This window comes from Amia ocellicauda, chromosome 13 (genome assembly GCF_036373705.1).
Source record: "Amia ocellicauda isolate fAmiCal2 chromosome 13, fAmiCal2.hap1, whole genome shotgun sequence".
Classification (NCBI taxonomy): domain Eukaryota; kingdom Metazoa; phylum Chordata; class Actinopteri; order Amiiformes; family Amiidae; genus Amia; species Amia ocellicauda.
In genome coordinates, this window is record NC_089862.1 from 33896952 (window position 1) to 33912331 (window position 15380).

The 15380-nt window shown below is 45.6% G+C and overlaps 1 protein-coding gene across 7 annotated transcripts in view; it reads right to left on the minus strand.

The window, feature by feature from the left end:
* The window catches only part of lef1 (lymphoid enhancer-binding factor 1), a 53102-nt gene that overhangs the window by 19725 nt on the left and 17997 nt on the right, over nucleotides 1-15380 (minus strand). For all 7 annotated transcript variants that reach the window (XM_066720687.1, XM_066720688.1, XM_066720686.1 and 4 more), the window contains exon 4: nucleotides 2492-2624. In XM_066720687.1, the coding sequence (XP_066576784.1) occupies nucleotides 2492-2624 (133 nt within the window). The remainder of the gene's footprint in view (nucleotides 1-2491; nucleotides 2625-15380) is intronic.

Here is a 15380-nt window from a genome sequence, read left to right on the forward strand (position 1 = left end):
GACGATTCGAGTAAATTATCACTTGCCTATTTTCAGCCCATTCCCTACAGGCTATACAGGTTTTTGAAATTTGCCACCAAAGCGGATCACGAGTTAATTAAGACCCGTCCGCGGTCCCGTAATGCTCGCGCTTGATACGATTCATTTGGCTCATGATTGTCACTCCAGCTCGTGCTAAGCTCTTCATCAAGGCGATTCCTCTGGGCTTCAAGGTCAAGCGCGTTCTGCATTTCATAGCGTTTAACGGGGGAGAAATAAAGTCTGCGCTGAATGGATCCGTCAACTGGCATTCCCGCCGTACAAAGCCCTACAGCTGTACAGAGGGAAAGAAAGTCACTGCCTGAAGATTAATACCAAATCCTAATCCCAAATGGATCAGAGCCTTCAGACCCCCACCTCCCCTCTCCTATTCAAACTCAACTCAAAAGACTAACCCTTAAGGAGAGCGTTCCCCACGAAAAACTAGTCTCCACCCGTTCGTTCCCCACCTACTGTATCCAGGGCGGTCAGAGCAGGGCGAATTTTGCAGTCTAGCTCACTTGAAAAGCCACGAGCCCCTCAGTTATATCGGAGCAAAGTAACAGTTCGATTCATAAGTGACCTATTTCGACAGATGCATGCAAATGAGGCCAACTTCCTGCAAAGCTCGTTTCTATCAGAGTTGTGATCTACAACTACAGTGTGAGAGCTTTACCACATTTTGAGTGTTGTTTACTGCCCGATAGGAGATCTTTTATATATTAGAAAAGGGCACAATCATACAATTAGAAAACGTGCACCTGGATTACACCGCCTGGTGGCTTTTGCTCGTCTCTATGCAACAGACGTGGTGCTAAAATTAAACCATGTGGGTCAGATTAGAAAGGAGTGAAGAGTCAGATTTTCTGACTGAATTAAACGTAAGCATGAAAACCAACATGAGCAAAGCACGGCTCTCCATTCCTACCTCTCTCTCTGCATGGTTTTATTCCCATTTAAGTACCAAGGGATCTAAATCTGCAATAAATTCCTAAGAACATTTTTTTTTCCATTGCTCCCTCCTAAGAAATCTACGCCGAAAAGCAGATTTAATCTGCAGAAGAGGTCGATCGTTCGAGAGCTTGAGATCTCCTCTTGGGCGTCCTTGGCAAATGTACTCATCAACTCAGATTACTCACAACAGGCAGCGAAAGACTGTGGACCCCAAACTACAGACAATACAGCAGATTACTGTGGATTATTCAAAGTTTATTTGCTATTTGCAGGGGCAAGCACCTTTACATTCATGTCGTGAGCAACTTTAAATGTTTCTCTGTGACTTGACCAAGGTGTCAATGAGGCCAATGGCAGTGTTATTTAAATTCCTGAGTATCGAGATTATTGCCACAACCTGAAGGGTTCAGAGGGGGTTATGAACGAGAGTATCACAACCAGACAATTTTTTATTAACAGTAAATGGGTATAAAAGTATATAAATCTGCACACATTAACCAATCACTAGATTACTCTCAATAAACCCCTTTAATGAAAGTTTAGAATCATTCCTTAAATAAAGATTGATGAATCTGTCCTGTGTGTAAGATGCTCAGACCGTAGTTAAAAACTTCCCCTTTAAAGAGTCGAATAAGAAAGGCATTGTAGTCTTTGAGGTATTAAGGAAATCACACTCATATTTGTGGAGAGGAAAGAGGAGGGGAAAAGAAAAAAAAAAAAAAAAACCTTCAGGGAGGCCTCTGACCCCTACTGCTAAAAAACACGTCGCCTTTCATTAGAAGTAGAAACTGCCAGAGAAACTGGTGTGAAAAAGGCACGGGTGCCATACTAGACCTTCAGATCACATGACAGGCTGTAAATAACGCGGCGCTAGATGAATACATCGAAGCAGCCCCTGGCTAATCTAGAAGAAAGGTTTAATGTCTATTAATGGTTGGCATACGGCCCTGCGGGGTTATTTATATCCCCACCAAACTTCGTTGTGGCATCACATCCTGTTTTGTCCCGACTGCTTTTAAGTGGTATATGTTGAATGTCAGCCGGAAGGAAAAGGCACATATGGAGCTCGCTTGTGTGTAAGAACTGCTGCCAACAATCATCCTAAACCGCTTTGAAGACTCCTCCAGCTCAGCTCGTGTGTTGGCAATCATCCGCACGCTTTACCTTCATGGCGTTTGTTTAGAAAGAGAAGAAGCAGTCGAGAGCCCGCGAGCTCGAGCGCATACAGGAGACCACAAACACATTTCTACGAAAGCCAGGCTGCCTCGTGCAGAAGTGTGAAATACTCTATAGTGGAAAATATTTCGGCTTGCTCTCTCAAGCCTGCCTCCCCCCAACAACAACACACACATCGTACCTGCCATCATCTATAGACATCTGCAGTAAAACCTACATGGACGGGAGAGAACAAACCCAGCAGACAGGTTCTCGCATTCGTGACTTTGACACGTCTGTCGTGTGTGTCCGGCGAGAGATGGCCGGTCAGGGACTCGGAGGAGTCGCTTCCCCGGCAGCTCACCTTGCTTGGCGTTGAGGTCTTGGGGGTGGTGTCCGGAGTGCGGCCCGGGGGCAAAGTGCTCATCGCTGTACGTGATCAGGGGTGTCAGGGGGTGCACAGCGTGGGACGGCTGCACCACCGGCACCTTGTTCGACTGCAAGAGACCAGAGAGAGAGAGCTTTTATATAATGAAGAAAACCTAGATATGTTTAGTTAAACATATCTAAACATATACATACAGGCAAACACATATTGCATACCAAAACACATCTCGAAACGTTATTAAAAAAACAGGTTAGGGTAGACAATCTCTTTATGCAGGCAAAACAATTTTAAGGGTTTTAAGACCAGGCTTTTTCATTTTCAGAGGCCTTTTTCATGAACTCATTTATTTATGAAGAAAACATCTCCTAAATCCTCAAGTTGTACACATTCTGGATCATGACGATATACATTATAGTGTTAAGTCAAAAATATTGCCAGTGTTTTAAAGAAAAAGCAAAAAAGAAAAAGCAGCAAGGAAATGGACCCAAGGGGCACAAACGCAGAGCAGAGGTCTTAGGTTTATGATCAAAGGAAGTCATTAAGTTGTGAATTAGGTTGTTCATTACGCCACAAGTGGAAGGCTTTAAGAGAAATATTGTCAGTGGAGCTAAGCAGGGTTTATCGCGTCAACCAAGAAGTAGAGCAGAGAAAGGGATCGCTGTGTGAGTGAGACTCACACCTTGGGGCTGATTCATGGAGATATTAAAAACCTTAACCACTTCTACCTCCGACTGAATTTCTGCAGGAAAACACACACGCTGAAGCAGCACCACCAAAAATGGCACCGATCACATTATGCACATTGAGAAGCGACTTGGAAAGCGGAAAACCACATATCCAAAATAAAGAGAAGATTAAGGATTTTCCACCAAAGTCAAATGACCAGCTGTGAGCGGGAATCAATTTCCTCCTCCTTAACCGTGGTAAAACGACTCCACCACACTTCCGTTCACTTCACGTTTTGAGGAGGTTGAGTAAAAATCGGTAAATAAAGAGCGATGTGTGGTCTTAAGTCCACCACTTTTGTCTGAGTGTCATTGGACTCCCAAATCGTGATGTGGGTCACGACATCACTCACTGTGGTTCATCCCACGGGTGACGTCTTAAGCCTTGTACACGGCTGAAACTTCGGCATTAATGGGTCAATGGGATTCTGTAACCCCCGGGAGCTGCTCTTTCATTCCACACCATGACTTGATAAAAGGGTTTCTTATTCCAAGCGAACGGGACTCGACGCAGTCCGACAGTCTCGACAGTTTTGAAAGCAAGGCACGACGCAGATGAATGCGTGTACGAACGTCACACATAGGACACAAAGTCCTTCAGGACCAGAGGACCACTTCCCTGCCACTTGAGAAATACAGCCTATGGAGACCAATCCACAGAGCGTACCACGGGGTCTGGACACACATGTGAAGTATGATTAGTCAAATGAGATGCATGTTCAGAACTAGCTTCCAAACAAGGCTAAGAGCACAAAGAATTCTGGGATAGGAGTTCAAGTTCTCGGACGATACGAGACCATATTTAGAAAAGATATGGGATGACATTGTGAGGATAACGTCTGAGGTCTGAAAGACGGGAGAAGATGTCTGGCCGTGTGTGTGTGGGGCAGACAGCCATCATCAGCACACACACCCACAGACCCACCTTAGCTGACACCAGGACCCAAAGGCAATACACTGAACTACGTCAGCTCCCACAGTGACGTTTGTAAACTGATCTGGGCCTTGAGATGTTGACAGACCAGACATGGACCATTCATTATTTTTGTCACAAGAATTATTCAAAGTGGTAAACATCAGTTTGTTATGTTTACCACTTTTGATTCTACCAATATAAACCATCTACAGTAATGACCACTTTTGTCCACAGTTCAGTAGAGCGACAATTAATATGTTTGCCTTATCTTTAATATTGAACAGGGAGGTTGTGAAAGACTATCGATTAGGCTAGGGTTGAGTTTGGCAACAGTGCTGAAAAGTCAAGACCCCTGTGAACCCAACGCTGGGGGACATTTACCCAGAACTGCTTCCAGACGCTGAAGAGGATGACTCGGGCAATCAGTGTGGGCTTTTATACATTGACTGGCTTCCACTGGTCAAATCGGAGCGAAACCAAGCCTGAAGTAATGCCTCATCTTTCTAGTTTTTTAAAGTACTTTGAGGATAAAAAAAACATAAGCAGGCGATGTTTGTGATGAAGTGGCAGCTTCTTCCATTACATTTCTGAACCATTACAAAAAAAAAGGTCTGAAGATGTCAATTGCAAGAAAAGGTCTTGCAACCAGAAACCATATGGAAGAAAATAAATGGATGTAAAGATGTTCCGTTTGGCGAGGATTAGTTTGTAAGGACAAGATAGTACCTCTTCACCGCCTGGCAAGCTTGTGACATCTGTAAGTATTACCAGGAGTATAGATCCCTACAGCCCTGCCATCACAAATAACCGAATGGCATCGTCTCCCTATTAATGCCCGACCTCCCCCTGGAGGCAAACGTGCAACTGCGCAGACGAGCCACTAGTCGGCTACCCGATACCATCCGCGCTCTTAATTTTACGCTTTTCAACTCAGATTTACTTTCCTGTGGGAAGGAGATAAGAACCTTGAGGATTTTAATTTAAGCTCCAGTCTTGTCTTTTACTAAGGAAAAAGAAAGAAAAGAAAGGAAGCATATATATATATTTGAGAGAGAGAGAGAGAGAGAGAGAGAGCACAAGTATGAGAGGAAAGGGATGATTCTGCCAGTTTAATGCCAAGCTATGAAGACAAATAATTAAAAAGCAGCGTACTATCGAACGCTCTTCCCGATGAACAAAGACAACATACAAAGCTAGCCAGTCATCCACCCCCCAACTCCACCCCCCCCGGCTCCCATACCACCACATGGGAAAATGAGACAGAAGGCTGACATTGTGTAACCCTTCCCCATCAAAGCGGAGACCTGCCAGAGATTAGACGCACACGCTCCGCCATTCGGAGAGAGGACCTCTTTTGTGCTTTCTGGCTGCAGCTGTCAGTCCTAATTTTTCTCAACTTCTCAATAAACACCCTGTACTGTACCACGTTTGAGGAAAGCAAAAGCTATAGCACTCGATTCCATGTCCAGTACGACAGCGTCGAGGTCGGGATGTATAGATGCACAACGCCAGGACCAGTGGCCTTAGCTGGGGGTAAACCGAGCGTTTCAGAGAGGCAGGATCCCGAACGCCTGCTTTACCACGTATGGTTTAAATAGGGAGGTGACAAAATAAATCCGATGGTTTATGCAAATCTCTCTCTCAAGCATACATGCAGCTGCAGTGTGTAATTGTGCATGTCCCCCAGCTTCCCCTTTGTACGATGATGGGCCTACATCCTGGCCCGTAGTCTGTAGGCGCTGAATCACTGTGGAAAGTTTTTTTGTGGTGGCCAATGCACAATGTTGACAGCCACAATTAGTACACTGAGCTTAAAATTTTAAAGTATAATGCTTTCCCGCTGCTAACGTAGATACTTTTCCCCACAATCATGTCTTCTCATCGTCCCCCCAGTTTCTGTGGACGTCCGAGGTCAAAGATACATCTACGGAAAGCGAGAGGCTTCAGACACGTTGAACTGCAGACAGAGCAAGAACAGGGATGCGTTTAGTTGGTCTTTTGTTTTTATAAATCATAACCCTCCTGGGACTGAATTCAGAACGATTGAATTATTCCCAGCTAATCTTCAAACACTCGGGTAGATCTTGAGAGAAAGCTGTATGCTCCATTTTTTAAATGGAGAATAGCAGAAGAAATCACGTACATATATTACCGCCAGGTCTGTTTGTCAGCTCTTGATTAATACATTGTTCGCAGCGATAAATGGAGTCAATAAGGATGCACTGAAGGGATTTATGATATTAAAATATACAGGGATTGAATTTAAATGCGTTTTCTTTTCCACAAAAGGAACCCAATACAATTGCAGTATCTGTAGTGGATTTTTATATAGGAGCTGACCTATAGAGCAGTCTTAACCAAGTCTAAAATGCACACGTTTACAATTTCCACTCCAACGCAGTATTAAAATATACTAATTATATTGCTCCCCACATGATTTGTAACATACGAGTATAAAGAAATCCCTATAGCAGGACAGCTGAAGGGTAAAGACTCCCAACATGAACTCCGGTTCGTCAGCAGTGCACTCGTTGCCCCTCGTGAATTTGTCAAACTGAACAACAACTGCCGCGGTCCGCTGCATCCTGCCTGATCCGTGGCCGTGTCACCAGTTGTTAGACACAGACACGGAGCATATTTCTCCCCTCTTCCTCAGCAGACGGTTATGATCTGATCGAAAGTCACCAGCAGCCCCCGGGCCAGGATTTGCCAAAGCCTTCCTGCCGCTGTCGGGCTCTCGGGGCGGGGGACGGCCGGCAGACGGGCTGGTCTGTGGGCAGCTGGGGGGCATGCTAACGAGGGCTGCTGCCACGTGTCGTTATGGAGATTGCTCCTCTGCTCGGGGGGCCCAGCGGCCAGTGGAGGGCTGACACGGAGGGGAGCTTACCCGTAGGACAGGCCATAACACTCGGGGAGAAGTCTGCCCAGTTACATTTCGGGAGAAGGAGGAGGAGATGCCAAAACAGGCTTGACCAAGTCCACGTCCCCAAATCTGTCGGCTCCGTTTCTGTTCAAAATGTGGCGCTGCCTGCTCAGTTTTTAGATGCTCTCTCATGGTTGGCCTCATGGAGGAAGATGTATGTATTTATGTATGTATTTACAGAAGATGTATATTTCTCTATGGAAAAACTACAAAATGGTGCTTTAAAAATTCTCTCTCAAAGAAGCATCTCAGCATCGTACCAGAAGGATGATGCCATATATTTTTAAGCATGGCAGGAGTGCCTGATGTTTCCAAACTGATGGAAACCATCAGGCAGACTAATGAGAAACAGCAAAAAGAAGCCGCATTAGGTCGGCCTGGAGGCTAATTTCGACAGCGTTATCCCCCCACACCGCCAGACAGTTAGATCACATTACAACAACGTACCTTTGATTCCCCAGGTCAGTGCTGGCGAACGATCTGCCCACGGCTTTTCAGGGACACCGCGTGGAAAGAAACGCATCCTACCCACTTTCTCCGGGCTACAAAAAGGGCTGTGACAGGGATGGAAAACGTCCATATCGAGGCCCTTTCTTGTGAAGGAAAATAATAAGCTTAGATTCCTCAATTCAGATTTCCAAAGCGGCAGCACAGATTGGAAATAAATGTTCCGTTTCACGTCTGAAAATAGGGCTCGGCCAACCCCATTAAAGGCTCAGATGTGGTTTCAAGAGAAATTCATTGTGCGTATCGCAAAATGGCCAACTGCTGGGTGTACGTCGAGCCTTACAAAACAGCCACCGCCAGCCTGGGACTGTGGGTGGCGAGTAACTGAGCTCTCTCTGGAGTTTGAGGGATCCTCTCTCAGATACACACGCACAGACACACACAGACTGACCATTTTTCTGCTAAATAAGCAACTCCAAATTCAAACTCCACAATGAAGCAGTCATCTGACTAGGGTATCCATCCAGAGTGAAATGAACAACTTGGAAGGTGTGCATTTGTTTCCACCGGTCTGTAACTCGGGATCGATGGAGGAACAGCGAGGAGAACGTTTGTGTAAGTTGGAGGAGAAAGTGTTAATTGTTTAGGGCCCTCAATCCTCAACACAAAGCTCTCACAAGTACTGGGTGCAGGGCACAGGACTGCAGAGGAGAAGGGGAGCGGGTTTAAAATGTGCCATTACATAATCCCTGGAGAAGAGAGATCAAATGTACTAAGCCTTTGATAAGGGGGCTAACAATACGCAGTGCGCTGCTGGACACGTTACACAAGCAGTCAATTAAACATGGCCGGGACTGGAAACCAGCACTGAACCCGACAGTGCAACTTTTCCCTCCACGAATGCCCTCATAACAGAAACTTTCTCCTCTCCCCCCTCCCTAATACCAGTGCTTCATAACGCAGTCAATTATCACCCTGTGCGGAGTGGGAAATGGGAAGCAGGGTTTTAATAATAATTACTTCCCACTTCAGTAATTTATATGCAATGAGGACTCCTCTGGCCCATGGCTACAATCAAGGGAGTGTTAAAGCATGCGAAGTATCTTGCGAACAGTTTGGAAGATAGAAAATTAACAAGTGGCTGCAACACGTTTGGAGGCTGGTAAACGTTTCCAATTCGCACCTCTCTCCCGTCGCTGTCCTCTCGCCAGCACCTCCGAACATTAGAGACGATGATCTGAGGGACTATTAAGGGGTTGCGTTTAAAAATAAACAAAATCATCAACACAACAACTCCACTGCCTCCACAGAGCCGGCCGCCATTACTTCGCTTTTATTCGCTTTTTAAGGAGAAGTCAAAAGGAGCTGCTAACTGCTGGGAAATAAGCAGCTTGGTTGAGAGAAAATGTATATTTGTGCCCAAAGAAATAAGCTTTTATATTGCATAAGGTTTCAAATTTAATTCTCATCTCGTTTTGGGGTAATTTGGGTTTATAAAAAGGCGGGCACTACAACAATAAGCGACCTAAACCGGTTCACCTCACTTGCACCTAGTCAGTGAAACAAGGCTTTGGGAAAACTGCTCCTTTCTGCTCTTATAAAACACAACGGTCCTAAAAACATGATTCTCAATTTCATGACTCTAATCTTGTGGGTCTCTGCCGTTCCTACATTTCCCATCATCTGTGCGGTCCGCCAGGGCTTGGAGGGGAAGGCCCTGCCATGAAGTCTAACCGCCCCAATACAGGACCTCAATAATCACACTTCCAGGTGGCAACAGACACATTGTGCTGTGTCCTGGTAAAATCCCGAATTCTCTGACCCAAAGTACGTCCTGTGAAGGTCGCACAACAACCCACTCATTTATGAACACAAGACCATCCGAGAAAACACCCAACAACAACCTTATACAGCACGACAAATGTCTGGGATCAATATAGGAGCTATTCTGACCAGACTGCATATGCAACTTCACACAAATGTAGTTAAATTAAAAACTGGCATGCAAGGGTTGTTAAAACATCAATACGAGGGCATGTTTTTAGCGAAATGTGGTTTTAAAAAGCATATTTTGAAAGCAACAGACTGTCCACACATTTCCAGGAAATCAAATTATACTTCCCAGTATAGAGGTTTCAATCTTTTCACTCTTAAATATTTGCATATAATCACAGATTTTAAAAAAAGCAGGCAATCGCATACAGACGTTGAATTTGTTTAACTTTACCACAAAAATACAGTCGGGTAATGAAATAAATTGTATTATACTGTATGGGCACACACTTGACACAAAGCCCAGTCACTGCTTCCTGGTGCCGGAGGAAATTGTCTTTTTCAATGTATGCGTTTTAATTGGGAGTTGAAGCATTGGTTGCAGCTTTCGGTTTGGGGCAAACATTACACTGAGCAATAGTGCTCCCATTTACAGACCTTAAAAACAGGGCCGTAGAGCTGAACAGACCTCGCTGTAACCTTTCAGTTCAGCGCTTGAGTGACAGGTGAGGGTGGGAGGGTGGGAGGGTGGGAGGGTGGGAGGGTGGGTGGGTGGGTGGGGGTTCGCGTCCTGTAGACCCCGCTCTCTGCGCGCCCCACCCCCCCATGCCTGTAGAGACGCACAGCCCTCCCGCGCACCTGAGATGCAGAGCGAGATACAGCTGCTCGACGGCAGACTGTGCCGAGTGCAGATAGCGATCATCCCCCCCGTGTGAGCGCTGCAGCGGAAACGTAGATCTGCACACCATCTCCAGCCTCGATACGCGGGCCGGCGCGATTGTAGCAGCAGAGACAGACGACCACAATGGAAAACAGCTGGGCTTCGGCAAGGCTGCTAACCACCCTGGCAAAGCCTCTCGACTCAAACCACGGTTCGACAGCACACCTACTAGCTCGGCTCTGCAGAAGAGTCGTTAACCCTCAGCACACCGAGCCATTAGGGTCTGTCCCGCTGTGTGGTTGCGCGTGGTGGGGCTCGGGGGGGGAAGAGAGCAAGGTATGCATGCACAGGCTCAAACACGCAGAACGAATGCCCTGCCCGTCATTCAAAGCCCCTATGAGACAGAGGTGAAGTCAAAGTGGTCTGAGAGGTGGGAGAAGGATTGCAATGGACACTGCCAAACACAAACACGCTGGACACTGTCCTTTATGCATTTAGCACTTGGCAATATTTTAGTCGGGGAGCAACATACATAGCATCCAAAGAAAACCAATGAATTCCAATGAAGCGTGCGGGAGAAATTAACCACTAGTTTCTTTCACAACACTTTAAACTGGGTAAGGGATCCCAACACAAACTAGCCTTTTGACACAAAGCCCCGATGCTAGAGAAGTTTAAAAAGCCCTGCAGCTAATAAACATGTATACGTGGGAGCAGCATTTTATATGAAACTTAAGTCACTTGACAATGAGACTCGGTGGCAACAAAGAAGCCTGGATTATAGCTTATTCCCCATTGTGAGAGCCGGACCCTCGAGCACAAAGACACACCGACCCACAACCCCCCACTGCATGGCTGGCAGGAAACATCTGCCCAGGTGTTCCTCTTCTTAGAATCTCAGAGCACATGACCTTTACAACAAAAGGTGAACAAACGGCCTTTCAAACCAACGGGTGGTGACTTTACAACACACGCACACAAACAAACAGACCGTATATGCAGGGCTGTGTAGGCATGTGAATTGTGCATTGCTAATTTAATTGTATGGCAAAAGACACACACAAAAAAGGACACTGACAGTTTATTTGATCTCCCCCGGTTTACTGTAAACCTTAAAAAATAAATAAATAAAAGTGGGTGTAACACAATTAACACTGTTTTATTGGCAGCCTGGCCTTTTGGCCTTTGGGCTTCAAAAATATAACAAAACCCAATTAATGCAGAAGGAAGGTTTGCCAGAAGTGGCAGCAGCAGCCACGTGCCCAGGGTAATGCGAGCAGTGGAGGCATAGGCATGAAATTTGAAGAACAGAATATAAAAAGAGTAAAGCCTACCCTAAAGAAAGATTTACATCACCACACCCCCAGATTACAATTGTGAGGCAGAAGAACACCACAGAGAAGCCAATACTGATTTGAATAGGTCTGAAGTAGACTTCTTGAGGTTTAACATACAAAGCACATTCGTGTGATGTACGAGTCCCAAAACCAGACCGATCGAGTCAGTCGTGATGCACCCACTGCTCCTAAACCCTGGTTGCAGTCATCGATCCTCAACCGCTGAATCACTGAGTCACTGACACCGAACCCCGAGACCCAAAGAGAAATTTAGATGTAAAAAGGCTCCGTTCTGCTTCATCGTAATACTGTAAATTCCCTACTGCGGGAGAGCAAAGAAAAGAGTTTTGTACGTAGAGCTGAATTGTGTACTTGGTTTGGTTGGCGTTATAAATGCAAAAACGGGGAAAAAAGCTATGCAGTGAAATTCCAGTTCTACAATAAGGAATATAGCGCTGCAGTACTGGTAAGGTAACCAGTTCCTTTTAAAGAAAAAAAAGTCAAGTAATTGGGGGTGGAAGGACGGAAATGTAGAGTTTGTGAACACAGGCTTGCCAATTAAGCTCGGTGAACCGTCTGCTGAGGATATCTGTGGGCCACGCATCCTGGTTTTGAGGTTTTATTAAAGATTTATTCTTCAGCTGGCATTCGGTTGGCAGTGCCGGGTTGATGGACGCTGCTCTCCTGGAAAAATGCAGGGTTCTCTGACCATGCGCTCATTTTTGTTGCAGTCACAATTCAAAGGTAAAAAAAAGAAAGGAAAAAAACAGATCTTGATGTAAAAAAGTTCTGAAGGTATTGAAACTGTTCAGGAGTGACAGTGCATCCCTGGAATTTCATGTCAAGACTTGTGGCTTTCTGGCAGGGGCGTCCCATGCTTAATTTCTCCTCTATTTCAGTTCTGAAAGTTTATTCCTGTTTGTTTTTTCAGCACTAGCCCTGCTACTTAAAGAGTCAAGTGCCAGGGGGGTTTATCATTGTCTGACTAAGCCTGGCCTGGAAACTCACCTCCTCTGTGACCTGAAGTGGACTCGATTACAAATCCCTGAAGGAAGTTGGGCCCATCATACCTGGAGGTTTTCACACAGTCATGTTAGTTAAACTGAAATGTTTTGTAAACTAAAAAGTCTCATTGGATCGGAGACTTCTGTAGGCACACAAATGTCAATGTGTGAACGCTGAGGGTCTCGCATGGGTTATGTCACACCAAGCCTGTGTTACAAGGTACCGGACACACTGTTTATTATTCCACAGAGTTAAAACCTCCAGACACACAGCATGTGGCTCATCTCAGGGCGACCTCCGCAGTTTCCAGCGACCGAAAAGATCAAGCCGCCCATCAGCTCACACACACGCACAGACCCCGTTTACTACATCCACCCCGGCTTTCACCAGAGTGTTAAATTAGGAAGTCAAAACAGTTCCCCAACTTATTTCGCCTCCACCTACAAGTCAGACAAAAGATACAAGCTGTTCCTTTTAACAAGGCAAACAAGGGGCATCTGGGTATTTAGGTCACAACCAAGGCTCAAGTAGCTCCTGAAAAGCAATCTTAGAAACTACCCACTCTTTTGTGTGGAGGCACCCAAATCTAGCCACACAAATATTTGGGTAAGCAAGAGGAGAAATATAAATAAATACATTAATAAAACAGATGCCCATTTTCTCAGGTAGAGAGGAGAGGTCTGCCTTGCTCCCTCTGCCGCCTCGGCAGGACAGTCAACTCGTGGCTGGCCGTGCGGCTCATTAACTCGGCGGGAGTCGGGCAGATCAAAGGCCTGAGAAAGGTCAAGCATTCCTGAGGAGTGACACTCAGCTGTCAGCAACACCGCCCCTCCCCCGGCCTCCCTCTCTCTCTCCCTCCCTCCCTCCCTCACTCACTCAGTTGGTGAAGAATAAATAACACCCTGCAGGCTGGTCACCAGACTTCAATTACAGCTGTGGAAACCAATGAGTAGGTTGGGGGGACAGTCAGATCGACCACAGCTTTAAAAATTAACACCTGGAGCCGGTCTTCCAAGAACGAAGGTGGAGAAGAAAAGGGAATTTAAATCAGCCTTGTTCTCAAGCACTCTCATCAGCAAAGTTTCCACAAACAAGGGCATCGTGACCACTTCGGTCTTCTGCCAAGATGAGTAACATCCTTCATCCCTGCAGACAATCTCACGAGCAAAACGGGCACCTTTGTTAAATCCAGATGGAATCGAATCGAGATTTACAAGATCATATCTGGACAGGGCAGACTGTGGGACTGAATCATTCCCCGCTTTCTGTGCAAAGACAGTCAGACAGAGACAATCATCTGGGGAAAGAGGCTGAGTCAGTGGGGGTACACAAAACAAACCGCCTTTTCTAGCAGGCGAAGATCGGGGGTTGTGCAAAAACAATGACGTCTTTTTCATCTCCACAGTCGCTAGAGAACCGAAATGAGAGGAAAATGCTGAGAGGGAGCTTAAATGTGCTTTTTAAATATGAGCAATTCCATTTGTCTGCTACACCTAGATAGCATTTGAGCCCGGTTTAGCCAGGTATTCTCCCGGTGAATGGCTGTCAGTTTCAATTTAGGACAGGGTGGCCGGGGGAGAAAATGGAATCAAGCTCGGTCTTTGTAGCTTTACCTGTACAGTCGACTCGCTTACAGCACTCGTGTTGTGTGTACTCAGCATAAGTTTAAATTTCATCTGCTCAATAACAAAAGCCAAGAGGTAAATATTTAAGCTGACATCGTGGGAAGTGCGGATGGGGGGGGCATGGGGCGAGGAGCTAGCTTGCAATGTTCTTGTGAGCGTGACCAATCACATCTCGAAACTGAAAAGGATTTGAATGCACAGGGAAAATAAATACATACGTATGGGGGGAGGGAAACAAACAAAAAAACAGCTTCCGTTACACTCTGCGCAAATCCTGGCAGGTGAGACTCGGCTGGTGAGGACTGACCTAGTTTCCAACATCACTCTTTTCTGCCCAGCACTTCGCAGGACTGCAGCATGGCCTTTAGCCAAATATGTCAGAGAAAACTTTGCAGCCGATCCACACAGTGAAGTGGGAGATGAGAAATTAAACTTTCGGTTGTGATTTGGTGGGTGAAGACATTATATAACCTCCAGGAAGTACTGGGAGGAAACTGAAATGTACAGCTAACTTCAACTCAAAGTATAATTGTTTAGTGCATATAAAACAAATACACTCTGTATTATAATTTAATCGCCAAAGGATATAAGCATTTGTGTTAGGTAGCAACCCTGAACGTTTGATTAACTCAACATGTATGTTTAAGGTACAACACGCTCATCAGATACGGTGCCAATTTAATAGTTCACCCCTCCCACTGTAGTTCTGTATATTTAAAAACTGAAATGCATTTCCGTCTTGATAGCTGAACAGGATATGTTAAATACCAAGCTTGTATTAAACCAGCAAAATATACAATCATCTCACTGCCATTTTGTGTGTGGCTACAACTAACAAAACTGCATTAAAGCCACAAACCATTGTATAGAATTTTTGTTATATATATATATATATATATATATATAGTGCCTTTGAATAACCCAAAAAACATACAAGAAAAACAAGCAAACACTCTTCGTCTGCGATCGCTCATAGCAGCTCGCTTGGTCGTGGAAGCTGAAACCAGTCTGAATGGATTACCGAGCTCAGAAACCCAAACAACTGCTTTTCGGCCTCAAATTAGCCATTGAAATCCTAACGTCAGTGTTTTCCCAGCTTAGCACACTTTCTCCTCAAGAAAATGGGTTGAAGGACACGCCCCCATTCGAGCCTAATCTCCTCTGAACAATCGGCCCTTCAGCGCCGGTCTGGGCCCGTCAGAGACCGCGGCACTTCACAGGCCACTCGAGCCGA